Source organism: Salmo salar, chromosome 26 (assembly GCF_965601325.2).
Source record: "Salmo salar chromosome 26, fSalSal1, whole genome shotgun sequence".
Classification (NCBI taxonomy): Eukaryota; Metazoa; Chordata; class Actinopteri; order Salmoniformes; family Salmonidae; genus Salmo; species Salmo salar.
Window position 1 is genome coordinate 45,430,192 of NC_138316.1, and position 22,222 is coordinate 45,452,413.

Consider the following 22,222-nt stretch of genomic DNA (forward strand, 5'->3'; position numbering starts at 1 on the left):
TTTGTATATTAAAGACCAGTTTGAGACCATAAGGTGAGGCCTGCAGTGACTGAAAAGCAGTCTGGAGCTCTTCAACAGCCTGAACCAGAGAAGGAGCACATTAATCTATAACTGTATCATCTGCATATAGATGGAACTTTGTTGGTTGCAAGAGAGGAAGAGGACTCTGCTCACCTGCAGGACACACCAATTACGAAGAGTGAGATGGCCACCATGTCACACTTGTTCCAGTTGTCCTCCACGTACAGCTTGAATTTCTTCAGGATGCTCATGTCTTCGTCTGTGAAGAAACTCTGCATCACCCAGGTCAATAAAGTGTTAGTTCACTCTTTTAGAACATCACAATTAGCAGTATCATTCTATTTGTGTATATTTCCAGGTAGTTTGAGTAATTTATGTCAGATTTCCCCAGGCTAAAAATAGATTTGTCCTCAGCAACAGTCCACGAGTATCCTCAACGCTGCACATATTTTGTCTAGCCGCACACCTGATGCAACTTATCAAATAGCTGATAAGAGTACCTGAGGAACAGAGTTGAGAAGCACTAAAATGGAACCCTATTCCTTAGTGCACTACTTAGTGTTCTGAACAGGGCCCTTGTCGAAAGTAGTTCAGTATGTAGGGACTAGGGTGCCATTTCAGACACACATATTGTGCTATGTAACCTTTATTTAACTAGGCAAGTCAGAACAAATTCTTATTTACAATGACGGCCTACCCCAGCCAAACCCTAACTCAGACGACGCTGGGCCAATTGTGCGTCGCCGTATGGGACTCCCAATCACGGCCGGATGAGATACAGCCTGGATTCAAACCAGGTAATGTAGTGACGCATCTTACACTGAGATGCAGTGCCTTAGACCGCTGCGCCACTCGGGAGCCCACAAGGCAAAAACTGGTTGAATCAATGTTGTTTCCACGTAATTTCAACAACAAAAAATTATGTGAAAAAAAATTCACCCCAACTTTTAACCTTAATCCAATGACATGGTAATTCTTTTATTTAATTTTCACATTGAATTCACGTTAGTTGACAACTCGAACAAATGTAAATCAAAACCCATGGGAAGTGATGTCAATGATGATGACATGAGTTGGGCTCATGGTCTCCTGAGGTAGCTTTGCCAGTGTCACCCTCAGCCCTACAAGGACATTTCCTCTTGGTCTAACAATTAAGACGTTGGTTTTTCTCGTGGGAGACCCGAGTTCAGATCCAGCCCGTGACGTCATCATACCTGTCTCAGCTCCTCCAGCACCAGGGTGAAGACCCAGAAGTAGAGCATGATCTCAGGGGCCCCAGGACCCGTGGGGGGCGGAGGACGAAAGTCCAGCAGGAGCACGTAGGTGAACAGGATGAGGAAGGCAAAGTACATGATGACGTTGCCTAGGAACACAGTGACCGGGGCGCTCCAGAAGCGACGCCAGCGACGCAGCAGGAAACGCCACCACACGGCTGCACTGCTCTGGCCCTCCACGCCACCAGGAGGACCACCTGAGTCTCTGGAACACCATACAACAAATTGAAAATTGAGAATTTTACTTGAATATAATTTTTTAATATACAGTGTTCTTCAACAGTCCACAAACTTCTAGCCTCGTATTACCAAACTGGCTGGCTCACAAGGCTGCTAAAAGGCAGGTTGACATGAAGTGTAGTCAACTTTGTTCTAAGGACATACATAATCTGATTGGTTTAGGGCAGAACAATTGTTTATATAGCTTATTCAACTAAACTTTTAATAAAATAAATGTTAACTGACCTCCTGGCAGATTTTTGACCTAGCTTGCTAGCTATTTCTATTTTATAATTCAACCTTAGTAGGAAGTAGTGCCCTGCTCAGCTAAGCTACATATAGCTTAACATTTTACGTTTCTGCCCTCAGGGAAACATAACTGTCCATTCCAATTGTTAAGTTCATATAGCTTATAAAACAAAATATTTTGATAAGGAAAGTGGGAGCTGATTTACTGGTATATTTGAGACCAAGCTAGCTAGCTCTATTTTGCTCTTTCCTTCTAGTCATGAGACCAGCTGTATTTTAGAGGTGTTGTCACATTTGTATGACTACTGTAACACAATAATGATTTCAAAATGTTACAACTTGTAACTCAAAGTTTTATTTACAATATTCTCAGTTCAAACCTCCGCCATGTTTTCAAAAGTTGTGCATCTGTTAAACTCTGCCCATTGACCTAGAAACCAATCGTATTTGTTCTGCCCTAAACCAATCAGATTCTTTCTGCCCTTAGAACAAAGTTGACTACATTTTATGTCCCTTTATAAACAGCAGGTAAAGTAGAATAAATGGTTTTATAACTCACAAAGGGTCATTGTCTGTTAGTAGCAGGGCCTTTTCTGTGTCCAGACTGTCTAGCTCCACATACTGCTCCTCTCCTCCACCACGACTGTCTAGCTCCTCATCACTGCATCATTACACACATAGAGATAACATGACTACACAGACGAGGACAGGGCCGATGCATGCACACACACACAAACGGGCACATACACACACATACGGACGCATACACACACACACGGACGCGTACACACACACACACACACACACACACACACACACACACACACACACACACACACACACACACACACACACACACACACACACACACACACACACACACACACACACACTGTGCTTCAACAACAGACATACGTTCTTACGGTTCCTACCGTACTGTGGAAATGACTGTGACAACATTGACAATATGAAGCTAGATTTCTGTGGTGACCTGAACTTGATGAGGTTGGTCCAGATGAGAGGGGGACAGAAGAAAGACAGCACCAGTTTGGAGATGGCTGTGTCTGTAGTCATCGCCCCCCACCAGATCTTAGTGAGGAACCCCTGGGACAAACCATGAGCGCTGTTACCAACCTATCACACAACCTTATCTTAGGCCCTACTAATTGTATTACATAAGCCATACTAATTGTATTACATAGGCCATACTAATTGTATTACATAGGCCATACTAATTGTATTACATAGGCCCTACTAATTGTATTACATAGGCCATACTAGTTGTATTACATAGGCCATACTAATTGTATTACATAGGCCCTACTAATTGTATTACATAGGCCCTACTAATTGTATTACATAGGCCATACTAACTGTATTACACAGGCCATACTAATTGTATTACATAGGCCATACTAATTGTATTACATAGGCCATACTAATTGTATTACATAGGCCCTACTAATTGTATTACATAGGCCATACTAACTGTATTACATAGGCCATACTAATTGTATTACATAGGCCATACTAATTGTATTACATAGGCCCTACTAATTGTATTACATAGGCCATACTAATTGTATTACCTATCAACACTGAAACCAGCAGAGGGCACATCACCCTGTCAAACACACCTATCAACACTGAAACCAGCAGAGGGCACATCACCCTGTCAAACACACCTATCAACACTGAAACCAGCAGAGGACACATCACCCCATAAAACACACCTATCAACACTGAAACCAGCAGAGGGCACATCACCCCATAAAACACACCTATCAACACTGAAACCAGCAGAGGACACATCACCCCATAAAACACACCTATCAACACTGAAACCAGCAGAGGGCACATCACCCCATAAAACACACCTATCAACACTGAAACCAGCAGAGGACACATCACCCTGTCAAACACACCTATCAACACTGAAACCAGCAGAGGACACATCACCCTGTCAAACACACCTATCAACACTGAAACCAGCAGAGGGCACATCACCCCGTAAAACACACCTATCAACACTGAAACCAGCAGAGGGCACATCACCCTGTCAAACACACCTATCAACACTGAAACCAGCAGAGGGCACATCACCCCATAAAACACACCTATCAACACTGAAACCAGCAGAGGACACATCACCCTGTCAAACACACCTATCAACACTGAAACCAGCAGAGGACACATCACCCCATAAAACACACCTATCAACACTGAAACCAGCAGAGGACATCACCCTGTCAAACACACCTATCAACACTGAAACCAGCAGAGGACACATCACCCCATAAAACACACCTATCAACACTGAAACCAGCAGAGGGCACATCACCCCATAAAACACACCTATCAACACTGAAACCAGCAGAGGACACATCACCCCATAAAACACACCTATCAACACTGAAACCAGCAGAGGGCACATCACCCCATAAAACACACCTATCAACACTGAAACCAGCAGAGGACACATCACCCCATAAAACACACCTATCAACACTGAAACCAGCAGAGGGCACATCACCCCATAAAACACACCTATCAACACTGAAACCAGCAGAGGACACATCACCCCATAAAACACACCTATCAACACTGAAACCAGCAGAGGGCACATCACCCCATAAAACACACCTATCAACACTGAAACCAGCAGAGGACACATCACCCTGTAAAACACACCTATCAACACTGAAACCAGCAGAGGACACATCACCCTGTCAAACACACCTATCAACACTGAAACCAGCAGAGGGCACATCACCCCATAAAACACACCTATCAACACTGAAACCAGCAGAGGACACATCACCCTGTCAAACACACCTATCAACACTGAAACCAGCAGAGGACACATCACCCCATAAAACACACCTATCAACACTGAAACCAGCAGAGGGCACATCACCCCATAAAACACACCTATCAACACTGAAACCAGCAGAGGGCACATCACCCCATAAAACACACCTATCAACACTGAAACCAGCAGAGGGCACATCACCCTGTCAAACACACCTATCAACACTGAAACCAGCAGAGGACATCACCCTGTCAAACACACCTATCAACACTGAAACCAGCAGAGGGCACATCACCCCGTAAAACACACCTATCAACACTGAAACCAGCAGAGGGCACATCACCCTGTCAAACACACCTATCAACACTGAAACCAGCAGAGGGCACATCACCCCATAAAACACACCTATCAACACTGAAACCAGCAGAGGACACATCACCCTGTCAAACACACCTATCAACACTGAAACCAGCAGAGGGCACATCACCCCATAAAACACACCTATCAACACTGAAACCAGCAGAGGACACATCACCCCATAAAACACACCTATCAACACTGAAACCAGCAGAGGGCACATCACCCCGTAAAACACACCTATCAACACTGAAACCAGCAGAGGGCACATCACCCTGTCAAACACACCTATCAACACTGAAACCAGCAGAGGGCACATCACCCTGTCAAACACACCTATCAACACTGAAACCAGCAGAGGACACATCACCCTGTCAAACACACCTATCAACACTGAAACCAGCAGAGGGCACATCACCCCGTAAAACACACCTATCAACACTGAAACCAGCAGAGGGCACATCACCCTGTCAAACACACCTATCAACACTGAAACCAGCAGAGGACACATCACCCTGTCAAACACACCTATCAACACTGAAACCAGCAGAGGGCACATCACCCCATAAAACACACCTATCAACACACAGTCACACACCAAGAGGACTCTGTGAATATTGTCTGTGTACACAGTCAAATCTATCTAATGTTTCATTTGTTTATGGAACATCGAGATTAAAAGTAAGGAGGCCACATGTCTCTTTCAGTGTGTCTATGTGTGCCTGCACGTGTTACCGTAGCCTACCTGAACTCCATCGTGGGCGAAGAAGCACTTGGCATCAGCCTCGGTTGCCAGGTTGAGGACGGTGGATTGATTCCAGCAGCGGGTCCTTCTCACCAGAAGAGCATAGGCCCTGTCCTCACTGTTAGAGTAGCACTCCCCAAACAGATCTGGCAACACATACACACACACCAGACTCAACACACTTACCAAGACTTCACACCATTCAAATCTTGCTTTTGTCTGCTTGTTATATAGGCATTGGTTGTATCTAGATTCTTATCTTGTGATGATCTCACTGTGAATTCTAACCCCAGGAGAATTTCCTAGGAAATAGATACTTTCAGGGAACATCTTTGTCTTAGTGGTATTTTTCAACTAAGTGATGGTTTGTGATCCCAGAGCATTATGTCATGCATGTTTTATCCAGTGTGTGTGTGTGTGTGTGGTGTGTGTGTGTGTGTGTGTGTGTGTGTGTGTGTGTGTGTGTGTGTGTGTGTGTGTGTGTGTGTGTGTGTGTGTGTGTGTGTGTGTGTGTGTGTGTGTGTGTGTGTGTGTGTGTGTGTGTGTGTGTGTGTGTGTGTGTGTGTGTGTGTGTGTGTGTGTGTGCGCGCGCGTGTGTGTGTGTGTGTGTGTGCCTACATGCTCCTCGTGTCTCTCACCTAGGGCAAACTGCTCATACTTGGCCTCCTTCATACTGCGTGCTGACTCTGCCTCTGACTCCAGGCCAGACATCTCTTTCAGGATCTTATAACCAGCTAGAGCCGCAGCTACAGCCTCAGGACCCTGGACCACAGAGAGAGAGAGAGAGAGAGAGAGAGAGACAGAGAGAGAGACAGAGAGACAGAGAGACAGAGAGAGAGAGACACAGAGAGACACAGAGAGACACAGAGAGAGAGAGAGAGAGAGAGAGAGAGAGAGAGACAGCAACAGAGACAGAGACAGAGTCAGAGACAGAGACAGAGACAGAGAGGGAGACAGAGACAGAGAGGGAGAGAGAGGGAGAGAGAGGGAGACTTGAACAGAGCAATACTCAATCATGAGGCATCAAAGCTAAAGGAACTGAATAATATTAAGAAATGCTATAGATAGAAGGAAAGTAGTGTGGAAACCTACCAAAAAATAATTAGGCAACAACAAATTCAATCCCTTTTAGATAACTTCCTGGAAAAAACGTTTCACTGTAATAGTGAAGGTGTAAACTTGGCAGTAGAAAACCTAAACAGTATATTTGACCTCTCAGCTTCCCTATCAAATCTAAAAATTTCAAGCAGACAACCTAAGAAAATTAACAACAATGACAGATGGTTTGATGAAGAATGCAAAAACCAAAGAAAGAAATTGAGAAACCTATCCAACCAAAAACATAGAGACCCAGAAAACCTGAGTCTACGCCTTCACTATGGTGAATCACTAAAACAGAACAGAAATACACTATGGAAAAAGAAGGAACAGCACGTCAGAAATCAGTTCAATGTAATCGAGGAATCTATAGAATCTAACCACTTCTGGGAAAGAGTTATCTATCCAAAATTTAGATTTATGGATAAACCACTTCACATCTTTTTGCATCTATAACAAAGAACAAACTGCAAAAACATATGCATGATCAAATACAAATCTTAGAATCAACTATTAAAGACTACCAGAACCCACTGGATTCTCCAATTACAATGAATGAACTACAGCACAAAATTCAAACCCTCCAACCCAAAAAGACCTGTGGTGTTGATGGTATCCTCAATGAAATGATAAAATATATAGACAACAAATTCTAATTGGCTATACTTAAACTCTTTAACATCATCCTCAGCTCCGACATCTTCCACAATATTTGGAATCAAGGACTGATCACCCCAATCCACAAAAGTGGAGACAAATTTGACCCCAATAACTACCGTGGGATTTGCGTCAACAGCAACCTTGGGGAAATCCTCTACATTATCATTAACAGCAGACTTGCACATTTCCTCAGTGAAAACAATGTACTGAGCAAATATCAAACTGGCTTTTTAACAAATTACCGTATGACAGACCACGTAGTCACGTAGTCACACCCTAATTGACAAATAAACAAACCAAAACAAAGGCAAAGTCTTCTCATGATTTGTTGATTTCAAAAAAGCTTTTGACTCAATTTGGCATGAGGGTCTGCTATACAAATGGATGGAAAGCTGTGTTGGGGGAAAAACATACGACACAAACAACAAGAGTGCAGTTAAAATTGGCAAAAAACACACATATTTCTTTACACAGGGCCGTGGGGTGAGACAGGGATGCAGCTTGAGCCCCACCCTCTTCAACATATATATCAACTAATTGACGAGGGCCCTAGAAGTCTGCAGCACCCGGCCTCACCCTACTAGAATCTGAAGTCAAATGTCTACTGATTGCTGATGATCTGGTGCTTCTGTCCCCAACCAAGGAGGGCCTACAGCAGCACCTAGATCTTCAGCACAGATTCTGTTAGAATTGGGTCCTGACAGTAAATCTCAGTAAGACAAAAATAAGGGTGTTCTAAAAAAGGTCCACTTGCCAGGAACACAAATACAAATTCCATCTAGACACCGTTGCCCAAGAGCACACAAAGAAAACGATACATACCTCGGCCTAAACATCAGCGCCACAGGTAACTTCCACAAAGCTGTGAACGATCTGAGAGACAAGGCAAGAAGGGCCTTCTACGCCATCAAATGGAACATAAAATTCAACATCTCAATTAGGATCTGGCTAAAAATACTTGAATCAGTTATAGAACCCATTGCCCTTTATGGTTGTGAGGTCTGAGATCCGCTCACCAACCAAGAATTCGCAAAATGAGATAAACACCAAATTGAGACTCCACATGCAGAATTCTGCACAAATATCCTCTGTGTTCAACGTAAAACACCAAATAATGGAGACACGTGATGCCGCGGAGCTGAACAGACGTTGACAAACCGAGCTCTTGAAATTTATCCTATTATTACCTAAATAACAACGTTGAAACAATATTCTAACATCGGCTGATAAATTGTCAAATACTTACCTTCCCAAAGAGCCATGGACCTCCGACCGAGAGGCAAGAAGGACGACCAAAACGTCGTTGAATCCCAAGACAACGATAACGCCACAGCTAGCAAGTTTAGCATTAGCCCTCATATTTCAGACGACGGTTCCAGACTATTGCTCTCGGCAGCCTCGCAAGACATGCTGGCTACTCTCCTCCGGGAAATTCAGGATGGTAACAAAGGTCTTTCTATGAAAATTGACAAGAAATCGGCTGAACTCCATTCTTCCATCGACGACCTGAAATCCTCCATGAATGATCTCCTTCTGAGAACGACTGAGGCCGAGATGCGCATTAGCACAGTTGAGGACACCGTCGCTCGACATGACCAGGTTCTGATAGAACTGCAGAAGGATAATGCCTACCTCAAAAACAAAGTAGACCAGATGGAGAACCAGAGCAGACGCAGTAATATCCGTGTGGTGGGATTGAAAGAGGACAGCGAGGGCCATGACCCGGTCCGCTTCTTCACTCAATGGATCCCGGATGTCCTAGGCATAATCAACTTCACCAAGCCGCTGGAAATCGAACGCACCCACAGAACATCAGCGCCGAAACCCCGGCCAGAGGAGCCCCCACGTGCCGTTCTGGTCAGGTTCCTCCGTTTCCAAGACAGAGAGAAGATACTGCAACTCGCAAGAGCCAAAGGGGACATCACCTTCGATGGCAAGAGGGTCAGCCTTTTCCCGGATACGAGTGCCGATCTCGCCAGACGTCGCAAGCAGTTCAGACCTGCCGCCAAAGCACTGAAGGAGAAGAACATCACCGGCTACCTCATCCACCCTGCGCGGATGAAAGTTCAGTACAAAGGCCGATGCCATATCTTCAACACACCGGGAGAAGTATTCATTTTTCTCAAAGAACCAAACCGCGACTGAAAACCGGTCTCTCTGGGGGATAAGATCCAATCTGTTTGTTTTCTCTTATCTGGACTGATCTGCTGATATCGGATCCGTCTACCCCGCTATCCGGTCGCTATAATTGATTTGTACATTTTCAACTAACCGTTTTTCCCCGGGGTGAGTTCTATTACATTTACAGGAGACTATATTTTGGTTTAGTCAATATCCACTGGACGAAGCAATAAGTGGGTTTAGGCCCACCGCTTCCCCCCCATTTATGTTTCTCCTCTCCCGAAAAGAGACTCAAGCAGCCCTTACCGTGGGCAGTAATTATTCAGCCATAAATGCTTATTCACAACGTTTGTTTTCAAATTAGAGAGCTCGCAGGTTTTAGTTTACGCCAAGGTTTAGCTAGTAAGAGTAAGGTGGAAAGCGAGCAGCAACGTATCTCTACAAGTATATTCATGTTTGATTGTTGGGATTGTTGTTTTAGTCTGACAATCGGGGTGGGTGGGTTTTTTTTCCCCTTTTTTTCCATGTTTATTGTTGTTTCCTTCCTAAAGAGGCACATAGGTCACTTCTGTGTTCAAACCAAAGTTGAAACATTTCCTGACTATTTACATATGAGAGATTTCCATTCGGTTACATATTTCAAACCCAACCTATGCTTAATCCACTAAAATATGTCACATTCAACATAAAAGGCCTTAACAGTCCGATTAAAAGGAAAAGAGTCTATACATACCTTAAGAAATTAAAGGCCGATATTGTGTTTCTACAAGAAACACATCTTACAGCCAGCGAACACAAGAAATTGAAGAGGGAATGGGTAGGACAAGTTTTTGCATCCTCTTTTAACTCCAAAGCAAGAGGAACTGCAATTTTGATAAGTAGACATCTCCCCTTCTGCGTCAACAACACCATCTCTGATCCCTCGGGCAGGTTTGTTTTGGTGCAGGGGCATATGTTTTCAGAGTCTTGGACCCTGCTGAATATTTATGCTCCTAACTTCGATGACCATATGTTTATACAGAATGTCTTCCTTCAGGTCGCTCAAGCACCACCAGGATGGCTACTGGTTGGAGGAGATCTACATTTTTGTTTAGATACAGTCCTTGATAGGTCCTCGGATAAACCCTCCCTTCTTACCAAAGCCGCCAAGCTCACCATGTCATTCATGAAAGATCTTAATTTACTAGACATCTGGAGACAGTTGCACCCACAGGATAGGGACTACTCTTTTTATTCACACCCACACAAGACACACACACGCATAGATAACTTTTTACTATCGACCCAACTGTTTCATAGAGTGTTAGATATCGAGTATCTCCCCAGATTGCTTAGCGACCATTCTCCTCTGGTATTATCAATCTCCATTCCTAATAAGGTAAACGGAGCATATAGATGGAGACTAAATCCTACACTCCTAAAGCAACCAGAATTTTGTGCATTTATCAAAGAGCAGATCAATATTTTTACTTTGACAAACAAACCCTCCGCTCCTGACAGTTTCATTCTTTGGGACACATTGAAAGCCTATCTGAGGGGACAGATCATTTCCTATACTAAAGGGTTGAAGAGAAAATACGGTGCGGAACTGAATGTCCTTGAATCTGAAATCTCTGAGCTGGAGAAAACCTACCAAAGAGGCCCGACTAAAGATCTATATAGGCTTTTGGTAAATAAAAAACTGAAATATAATATTCTGAACACATATCAAGCTGAGAGGGCCATCACTAAATCAAAACAGCGTTATTACGAGCTTGGAGAGAAAGCTCACAAAGTACTGGCATGGCAACTGAAAGCAGAGGAAAGTAAGAGGACAATTAATGCTATAGAAACCCTTACTAATGAGATATCTTTCGACCCTACCGAAATTAATAATACCTTTAAGAAATACTATGAAGACCTCTACACTTCCCAATCAAGCGATGATCTATCGGAGATCGACTCCTTTCTCTCCTCTCTCAACCTCCCATGCCTGTCAGAGGAAGACAGAGAGCGCCTGAGTGAAAACTTCTCTGTTCCTGAATTGGTGGAAGCCATTAAATCCTTACCTTCTAATAAATCTCCTGGGGAGGATGGCTTCCCTCCAGAGGTCTATAAAGAATTTAGGGAGCTGTTGGTCCCCTACCTCATGGAGGTACTTAAAAAAGCCGGGGAAGACAACTGCTTTCCAGAGTCTTTCTCTCAAGCAGTGATTACTGTAATCCACAAGAAAGGGAAAAACCCGCTAAAGTGCGCCTCCTATAGACCAATCTCTCTCCTTAACACAGATTGTAAACTGGTCACCAAGATGCTATCTAAGAGACTGGAGTCATGTCTTCCCCTGTTGGTCAACCCAGATCAGACTGGCTTCATAATTAATAGACTGTCCTCCAATAATCTCAGAAGGTTCTTTGATATAATTCACCTTGCTAACAAAAACAAAATACCTAGTGTCGCAGTCTCCCTCGACGCTGAAAAGGCCTTTGATAGGGTTGAATGGCCATACCTCTTTCGCGTCTTGGAAAAGTTTGGTTTAGGTACCGTTTTTGTAAATTTGATAAAATCACTCTACAAATCTCCTAAAGCTAGGATTGCTACCAATGGGATTACTTCCTCCTCTTTCCCTCTCTATAGGGGGAACAGACAAGGTTGCCCAATTAGCCCCCACCTCTTTGCCCTCGCCATCGAACCGTTGGCTGAGGCTATTAGATCGTGCCCTGACATACATGGCTTTGAGGTGGGCCCCCATACCCATAAACTATCACTCTTTGCGGACGACCTTATCTTATTTCTAACAAACCCAGAACACTCCCTCTCTCACTTGTAGATCCTACTACAGTGTTATAGCTCTTTCTCTGGATATAAGGTTAACTTCGATAAAAGCGAAATCTTACCGCTGTCTGTCTTTGACCATCATACCATCAAGCACAAGTTTCCTTTTCGATGGGTTTTCACATATTTGGGCTTCACATATTTGGGCATAATGGTGGATGGTAACCTGAACAACCTCTATAAACTCAATCTGGCCGGCTTGTTGCAGAAGGTGGAGGGTGACCTGTGTAGGTGGATGGACTTGCCTCTCACCCTACTGGGTAGAATCAATGTGATTAAAATGAATATCCTGCCCAGATTTCTATATTTGTTTCAATCTCTCCCTATCCCTGTGCCCGCAGCATTCTTTTCCTCTCTTGACAAGCTGACCAGACGGTTTATCTGGCATGGCAAAACCCCGAGGGTTAGCCTGGACAAACTGACCCTGGATTACGGTCAAGGGGGCTTAAACCTCCCCAATTTTAGAATGTACTACTGGGCTGCTCAGTCTAGGTTTCTGGCTCAGAGGTTTGACAATGGTCCCTCCCCCTCATGGTTGAACATTGAAAAGCTTGAGATGAATGATGACACGGGGGCAGAATTGTTTTACAAATGGGACAGAAAATCTATAAAAACCATCACAGACAACCCTTTAATCATACATTCTGTCCTGGCATGGTGTAAACTGCATGAGCTGTTCGGACGAGGGGGATTTCTCTCCCCTAAAACCCCTTTATGGAACAATAGATTGATCCCTATGTTTTTCCAGAATAGTAACTTTAGACCATGGTCTGATAAGGGGATCACTCTTCTGGAACACTGTTATGAGGAGGGAGTTCTTATGTCTTTTGAACAGCTGAAACAGAAATACCACTTGTCTAACAGGGACTTCTTTAGCTACCTACAACTACGAGACTTTATTAGGGTGACTCTCAAGGGACAATGGAACCTACCTAAGATGTCACCTATTGAACAATTCTGCCATGCAGACCAACCACTACTCAAGACCATTTCCCGTGTTTACGATGCTCTAATGTCAGTACTAACACTGCCTGAGCTAGATAAACCCCGACTTAGATGGGAAAAAGATCTGGGTATTGATCTTGATGAGGGCCTATGGAGTGACCTATGCAGGGATGGTGTTACATCCACATTGAACTCCAGATACAGATTGATCCAGTTTAATTTCCTCCATCAGCTCTATATCACCCCATCTAGACTGCACAAGTTCAATCCTGATATCTCCTCCCTATGTTTTAGATGTGGCTCAGATGAAGGAACATTCCTCCATTCCACTTGGCAGTGTTCAAAACTACATGGTTTCTGGCAGGGGGTATGCGATACCATATCCTCAATCCACGGGGTTGCATTCCCTTTAGACCCCGAGGTCTGCCTACTGGGTAACTATACTAACACCAATCTTAGGCAAAGTCATACTATAAAGCTAACAGAAATATTGCTAGCGATTGCCAAGAAATGTATTGCCTTGAAATGGAAATCGGATTCCCCCCTACCAGTGGCAATGTGGCTATCGGAAGTTAATAGTTGTATCCCACTGGAGAAAATCACTTAATGCTTGAGGAATAAGTTAAAGACATTTTACAGAATTTGGCAACCTTTTATTGACTATATGGAGAATCTCCCCCCACACCACATTGATTGAATCTCTATATAATTCTTATATAATGTTTCACACGTAATGTATAATATGTAGCTTACAGCAGGTGACCATATGAATCAATGTCTCATTATTATTATTAATATTTATTTTATTATGATTTATGTATGTTTTTTATGTATTATGTATGCCCGTATATATAATTTTTATTTTTTATTACGCTCGTCTGTTACCGTCACTTTGTCCTTTGTTGTCTAACATATTTTCACTTTTGTTTTGAATGTTCTTAATTGGAAAATGCAAAAATAAAATATTCAAAAAATAAATAAATAAATAAATAAATAATGCATGCAGAGCAGAGCAGAATTAGGCCAATACCTGCTAATTATCAAAATCCAGAAAAGAGACATTAAATTCTACAACCACCTAAAAGGAAGCCATGGAAATAATAAATAAACCGAGCAAACTAGAAATCTATTTGTCCCTAAATAGAGAGTACACAGTGGCAGAATACCTGATCACCGTGACTGACCCAAAATTAACGAAAGCTTTGACTATGTACAGACTCAGTGAGCATAGCCTTGCTATTGAGAAAGGCCGCCAAGAGAAGAGAAGACAGGCGATTTTCACACTGCCAACAAAATGGAGGTACAAACTGAGCTGCACTTCCTAACCTCCTGCCAAATGTATGACCATATTAGAGACACATATTTCCCTCGGGTTACACAGACCCACAAAGAATTCGAAAAACAATCCAATTTTGATAAACTCCCATATCTATTGGGTGAAATACCACAGTGTGCCATCACAGTAGCAAGATTTGTGACCTGTTGCCACAAGGGCAACCAGTGAAGAACAAAAAACTTTGTAAATACAACCCATATTTATGTTTATTTTCCCTAAATATTTAAGTTTATTTATTTTCCCTTTTGTACTTTAACTATTTGCACATCGTTACAACACTGTATATAGGCATAATATGACATTTAAAATGTTTCTATTCCTTTAGAGCTTTTGTGAGTATAATGTTCACTGTTAATTAAAACATTTTATTGTTTATTATCTATTTCACTTGCTTTGGCAATGTAAACATACAGTTGAAGTCGGAAGTTTACTTAAACCTTAGCCAAATACATTTAAACTCAGTTTTTCACAATTCCTGACATTTAATGCTAGTACAATTTCTCTGTCTTAGGTCAGTTAGGATCACCACTTTCTTTTATGAATGTGAAATGTCAGAATAATAGTAGAGAGAATGATTTATTTCAGCTTTTATTTCTTTCATCACATTCACAGTGGGTCAGAAGTTTACATACACTCAATTAGTATTTGGTAGTATTGCTTAACTTGGATCAAACGTTTCGGGTAACCGAAACAAGCTTCCCACAGTAAGTTGGGTGAATTTTGGCCCATTCCTCCTGACAGAGCTGGTGTAACTGAATCAGGTTTGTAGGCCTCCTTGCTCGCACACGCTTTCTCAGTTCTGTCCACAAATTTTCTGTAGGATTGAGGTCAGGGGTTTGTGATGGCCACTCCAATACCTTGACTTTGTTATCCTTAAGCCATTTTGCCACAACTTTGGAATTATGCTAGGGATCATTGTCCATTTGGAAGACCCATTTGTGACCAAGCTTTAACTTCCTGACTGATGTCTTGAGATATATATCAATATATCCAAATCATTTTCCTGCCTCATGATGCAGCCTATTTTGTGAAGTGCACCAATCTCTCCTGCAGCAAAGCACCCCCACAACATGATGCTGCCACCCCCGTGCTTCACGGTTGGGATGGTGTTCTTCGGCTTGTAAGCCTCCCCCTTTTTCCTCCAAACATAACGATGGCCATTATGGCCAAACAGTTCTATTTTAGTTTTATCAGACCAGAGGACATTTCTCCAAAAAGTACAATCTTTGTCCCCATGTGCAGCTGCAAACCTTAGTCTGGCTTTTTATGGTGGTTTTGGAGCAGTGGCTTCTTCCTTGCTGAGCAGCCTTTCAGGTTATGTCGATATAGAACTCATTTTAGTGTGGATATAGATACTTTTGTACCTGTTTCCTCCAGCATCTTCACAAGGTCCTTTGCTGTTGATCTGGGATTGATTTGCACTTTTTGCACCAAAGTACTTTCATCTCTAGGAGACAGAACGTGTCTCCTTCCTGAGCAGTATGACGGCTGCATGGTCCCATGGTGTTTATACTGGCATACTATTGTTTGCACAGATGAACATGGTACCTTCAGGCGTTTGGAAATTGCTCCCAAGGAAGAATCAGACTTGTGGAGGTCTACAATTTTTTTCCTGAGGTCTTGGCTGATTTCTTTTGATGTTCGCATGATGTCAAGCAAAGAGGTACTGAGTTTGAAGGTAGGCCTTGAAATACATCCACAGGTACACTATCACAAGCTATCCACAGGTACACTATCACAAGCTATCCACAGGTACACTATCAGAAGCTTCTAAAGCCCTAAAACAGTAGATGTCCTAACCGACTTGCCAAAACAATAGTTTGTTAACAAGAAATTTGTGGAGTGGTTGTAAAACGAGTTTTAATGACTCCAACCTAAGTGTATGTAAACTTCAGACTTCAACTGTATGTTTCTCATCCCAATAAAGCCCTTTGATTTGAATTGAAATTGAGAGAGAGAGTGACTGACCATCCTTTTGTGAGTGTAATGTTCACTAATGTTTCCATTGTTCATTTCCCTTTTGTTTATTGTCTATTCCATTTGCTTTGGCAATGTAAACATGTTTCCCATGCCAATAAAGCCCTTTGAATTGAATTGAGAGAGACAGAGAGAGGGGGAGATACAGAGAGAGAATAGAGAGAGAGAGAGAGAGAGATAGAAGGGGGATACAGAGGGAGCATAGAGAGAGAGATAACGGGGAGAGAGGGAGGGAGGGAGAGAGATAATAGAGAGAGAGGGATACAGAGAGAGAGAAAGAGAGAGAGAGAAAAAGAGAGAGAGGGATACAGAGAGATAGATAGAGAGAGAGAGAAAAAGAGAGAGGGATACAGAGAGATAGAGAGATAATAGAATGAGAGAGAGAGAGAGAGAGAGAGAGAGAGAGAGAGAGAGAGAGAGAGAAGGGGGATACAGAGAGAGAGAGAGGGATACAGAGAGAGAGAGATGAGTGGGAGGGGAATGAGAGAGAGAAAGGGAGAGAGAGGGAGATATAATAGAGAGAGAGGGATACAGAGAGATAGAGAATAGAGAGAGAGAGATAATAGAATGAGAGAGAGAGAGAGAGAGAAGGGGGATACAGACAGAGAGAGAGAGGGATACAGAGAGAGAGAGAGAGATGGGAGAGAGGGGATTCAGAGAGAGAGTGACTGACAATCCTTTTGTGAGTGTAATGTTCACTAATGTTTCCATTGTTTATTTCCCTTTTGTTACTTGTCTATTCCATTTGCTTTGGAAAAGTAAACATGTTTCCCATGCCAATAAAGCCCTTTGAATTGATTGAATTGGGAGAGAGAGTGTGTACGTGTGTGTCTGTCTGTCTGGCTGTAAATGTCTTAATGTGCAGTAAGTGTGTATGTTTGGTACTAAACTCCCTCTCACCACCACCCTGCTCAACACCATACTGATGATATCTACATTAGCTTTTAAACTGCCTGTATTGACACTGGCCAGCAATAAAACCTACACTAACTACTGGGCTTGACCTTCATTTGAATAATCCTCCTGGAGATCAGAGAGGTTTCAGAACTAACTCTCTGGGAGGGAGGGGACTGACCATGGCCCAGAAGTAGTTAGCCATCTGCTGCCGGTTCTGGAGAACAGCCCAGAGGAACAGGTCCCTCCAGGGGTGCTCACAGCGCTCCTCCAGCTCAGCCAGGCTCTTCTGGTTGTTAAAGAGACGGCCTGCCTTCTTGCCTGTCTTCTCCTGGAGACAACACACACACACACAGACACAGTGAGACACACACAGAGAAAGAGAGACACAAACACACACACACAGTGAGACACACACACGTAAGGATGAAGAAGAGTGAACAAAAACGTGTCTCTGCTGGACATCTTGACATGGTTTCAATCTGTTCTTCAGAAAAGCCTTGGAATCTGTGAGGTTTTCTTTTCTCCAGCCATGACTCAGTCTTCAGCTGTGACTCATGAGGAACTATCTGTGATCCATGAGGAACTATCTGTGACTCATGAGGAACTATCTGTGATCCCTGAGGAACTATCTGTGATCCCTGAGGAACTATCTGTGATCCATGAGGAACTATCTGTGATCCATGAGGAACTATCTGTGATCCATGAGGAACTATCTGTGATCCATGAGGAACTATCTGTGATCCATGAGGAACTATCTGTGATTCATGAGGAACTATCTGTGATTCATGGTGTGGTAAACTCACTCTGTGTTACCTCAGGAACAGCCTACCCAGTACCCACCGTGGGCAGCTTCTGATAGAAGCCTTTACACGAGTCGTGCAGGAAGTCTTTCAGCACTTTGGACACCTCGTGCAGGGTGAAGCGGGCCTTCCGGTCCCCGGGCTCGGCCTTGTGGTGGTCGTGAGGGGGCCCAGGGGTCCGTGCTGCCTTCAGTAGGAGCTGTTTCTCCTGGTGCTTCTTCAGGAGGAGGAGATGAAGGAGGCTCTTCTCTGACACGGAGCAGTAGAGCTCCTGCAGGCGGCCGTAGGTCAGGAACTCGCCCAGACACACGCCGTTGTCCACAAATAGACGCACAAAGTCGGGCTTGTCATTGACCAGGGCGTCCATCATCACCTCCTCCAGGTCACCTGCCTGCGAGGGTCAGTAGATAGTGCTATATATTACTAACTTTGTAGTAAACTGACAATACAATTCTAATATTCTGTTTTACTAAGCAATATTTATGCTGCATATAGGCTTTTTACATTCCGTTATTATACTAAGGTAAGATACGTTTTTTAATTATCCTCAATGTGGCAGCAAATATATTACATAAACAATAATCAGCACTAGCAGGACAAAGTTCAGGACCAATAGGAGAGAGAGAGAATGAATGAAGGAGGGACATCTCATGCTGTCTTTCATTCTCACCGTCCACTCCACGTCCCCGTTGAAGATGTGGCTCTTAGCGATGTCCACCCGGTTCCAGGCCACCGCCAACTTCAGCTCATCCAGGAAGTCCTGAGCTTCCTGACTCTGGCTCTTACAGGCTGCATGCCACACACAGGGCAAAGGTTAGATGTTAGGGGTCAAAGGTTAGATGTTAGGGGTCAAAAAGTTATGGGTTAACCCCCGTTCAGAAAGAAAGTTCATATCCATCAAAAACAGAATGAGCGTATTTCTTTTCTATGTTGACGGATGGCTTTCAGTAACTCCTCAAACCTTTTTATATGGAGCATAATTGGAAATGTATTGATCTTTTGACGGAAATCTTTCATCTGCTTCTGTACAAGCCCTTTTTAGGATTGATGTAAGTGCTGTCAACCGCAGTAGAAGCATTCCATCCAGTACCTTTGACCAAGGCTTTGAGGATGACCGTGTCCAGCTCAGAGCTCTCCTGCTCGGGGTCATGAACTGTCAGGAGGTGGCCGTTGTCCAGTATCTTCTGGATCTAAAGATCAGGAGGAAGTCAGTCAGTCAACCTCTCTCTCTCTCTGCTCTCTCTCTCTCTCTCTCTCTCTCTCTCTCTCTCTCTCTCTCTCTCTCTCTCTCTCTGCTCTCTCTCTCTGCTCTCTCTCTCTCTCTCTGCTCTCTCTCTCTCTCTGCTCTCTCTGCTCTCTCTCTCTCCCTCTCTGCTCTCTCTCTCTCCCTCTGCTCTCTCTCTCCCTCTCTGCTCTCTCTCTGCTCTCTCTCTGCTCTCTCTCTCTGCTCTCTCTGCTCTCTCTCTCTCTCTCTGCTCTCTCTCTCTCTCTGCTCTCTCTCCCTCTCTCTCCCTCACTGCTCTCTCTCTCCCTCTCTGCTCTCTCTCTCCCTCTCTGCTCTCTCTCTCTTTCTCTCTGCTCTCTCTCTCTGCTCTCTCTCTCTCTGCTCTCTCTCTCTGCTCCTTACCAGCTTGGTCCAGTTGGTGATGTCAGTGCTGTGGTGCACACTTGGAAAGGTGTCTAGCAGGAGCTCCTGCACGCTGTCCATGTCCCAGCAGCCCCGGTTCATCAGCGTGACCAGGATGTCGGCAACGCCCCCCGACCCCGCCAGTATCAGCCAGGGCATGGCGTTCCCTATGCCCCTATACATCCTCTGTACACAGAGACAGAGGAAGACTGCTTACCCAAACAGCACACACAGCAATATAGAAAGTATGGTAACACAGGTACAGTATAATGCATTATGATGTGCTGGTAATTCACTGTAAGATTTGTAATGTTTTCATTACTATCTCCAAATGATTCTGACTAAATAGACACTTTGAATCAACTGAAAAGTTGCTATGGCAACATAATATATAATAGGCCTTGTCATATGAAATTTATAAGTTCATACATGCTTATGACAAGTAATATAATAACACATTATACTGAAAAGTTGAATTAATGGCAAAGTAATATTTTCCAAAAATGTGACAAACCTGTAGGATCCTGGGTTCTCCATGCACCAGGAGACACAGCACTGGGATCTCAAAACTACCTGCACCTGTAGAGATGCAGAATATCAACGAGGGCCCTGGTTGTTCCTTAAAACCACTCATTAAAGTCAAAGGAAGCATTCTTCCTGAAGAAATACAAGGGTGCTGTGTCGAATATGACGCACAGTAAACATTAACAACCTTCAAATAAGTTGGGGGGGAGGGGGGGCAGGTAGCCTAGTGGTTGGAGCGTTGGGCCAGTAAGTGAAAGGTTGCTGGATCTAATCCCCGAGCTGACAAGGTAAAAATGTCTGCCCCATTCTGCCCCTGAACAGGCAGTTAACCCACTGCTCCCTGGTAGGCAGTCATTGTAAATAAGAATTTGTTCTTAACTGACTTGCCTAGTTAAATAAAGGTTCAAAAAGAGTAAGTAAGTAGGTTTAAGTTTAAGTAGGTTCACCTCCATAACCGGTGCGCTGCAGGGAGATATGCTTGAGCAGCTTGACCCTCATTTCGCTGGTGGCCCCGGGGCGTTGAGGGTCCTCCTCAACCAGGACAAAGTGGGAGTGGTTGCAGTCCAGGGAGTACACCGCCCCATGGGGCAGGTCCTGGGGCTCCACCACGGCAGGCTGGTCTGGCTGCAGGAGGACACACGTCGGTCAGAGAACAGATTTCAGAGGAGCTCATAAAAACAACTCAGCAACTCACACACACATATAGACGTTTTCCTATGACCTCGTTGTCTAGTCTACCCACATGTTAAATGTAATCAACATCTACTCTGAACTCATAGTATATGATCTTCTGCATGGATGTGTATGGAGACCTTAGCAGCAAGCAGAGCGTCTCTGTTGTGGATCATGTTCCAGGGAGCGATGCCGATGGCCACCACCTTGACCTTAGAGGAGGTGCTGGCCAGAGAGTGGTCACGGACAGCCTGGCCCAGGTGCTTGGTGATGCCAAAGCGAAGCCCGTTGGTCAGGATCCAGGCACCTGTGAGGTGGAGACATCATCTCACTTTGTCCAACATGCTCACTTTAGAGCAGGGAACTCAATGTGGCCCATTGGCTGATTTAATGCTGCCCACGGTTATCTTAGTAAAAACAGAAGTGAATGTGTGTGTGTGTGTGTGTGTGTGTGTGTGTGTGTGTGTGTGTGTGTGTGTGTGTGTGTGTGTGTGTGTGTGTGTGTGTGTGTGTGTGTGTGTGTGTGTGTGTGTGTGTGTGTGTGTGTGTGTGAGTGTGTGTGTGTGTGCGTGCGTGCGTGCATCTCACCTGTGCTCTGAGCAGCCTTGACCAGTCCTTTCCTCACGGTGTCCCTGAGCCAGGGTTTCATTTGAGCCAGCTCGTCTCCCCCCACCAGAGCCACCACCAGGTGTGGAGGGGCTAGTCCCCACTGCTCTGTCAGCATCTGGTAGATTAACACTGGATCTGTGGAGCTGTGAACCCTCACAAACTGGACAGAGAAGCACAGTGTGGTATTTACTGAGAGATCTACATGGTCAAGGAATAGGTCCTCTTTCATATTTCTTTAATCTCTTTCTTGACCTGAAATAGTTTTGTAAAATGATGAGAAACATGGATAACTTAAGCTGAAATGACTGAGTGAGAATATTAATTATCAATCTGCATTGTTTTGATAATTCAGGCCATGTTAGTGCTGAAATGGAACACAGTCCTGCACATACTGAAATGGAACACAGTCCTGCACATAGTGAAATGGAACACAGTCCTGCACATACTGAAATGGAACACAGTCCTGC

The 22,222-nt window shown here is 43.9% G+C and overlaps 1 protein-coding gene across 1 annotated transcript in view; it reads right to left on the minus strand.

Annotated features, from left to right (window-relative positions):
• Positions 1-22,222, minus strand: part of LOC106596808 (transient receptor potential cation channel subfamily M member 5) — a 157,777-nt gene that overhangs the window by 121,326 nt on the left and 14,229 nt on the right. Inside the window, exons 4-18 of the mRNA XM_045708692.1 lie at positions 21,735-21,915; positions 21,287-21,453; positions 20,921-21,098; positions 20,464-20,528; positions 19,950-20,135; positions 19,413-19,512; positions 18,993-19,111; positions 18,363-18,713; positions 17,701-17,850; positions 6,316-6,439; positions 5,678-5,823; positions 2,755-2,867; positions 2,323-2,424; positions 1,236-1,500; positions 175-293 (exon numbers count right to left, since the gene is read on the minus strand). Of these exons, the coding sequence (XP_045564648.1) occupies positions 175-293; positions 1,236-1,500; positions 2,323-2,424; positions 2,755-2,867; positions 5,678-5,823; positions 6,316-6,439; positions 17,701-17,850; positions 18,363-18,713; positions 18,993-19,111; positions 19,413-19,512; positions 19,950-20,135; positions 20,464-20,528; positions 20,921-21,098; positions 21,287-21,453; positions 21,735-21,915 (2,366 nt within the window). The remainder of the gene's footprint in view (positions 1-174; positions 294-1,235; positions 1,501-2,322; positions 2,425-2,754; positions 2,868-5,677; positions 5,824-6,315; positions 6,440-17,700; positions 17,851-18,362; positions 18,714-18,992; positions 19,112-19,412; positions 19,513-19,949; positions 20,136-20,463; positions 20,529-20,920; positions 21,099-21,286; positions 21,454-21,734; positions 21,916-22,222) is intronic.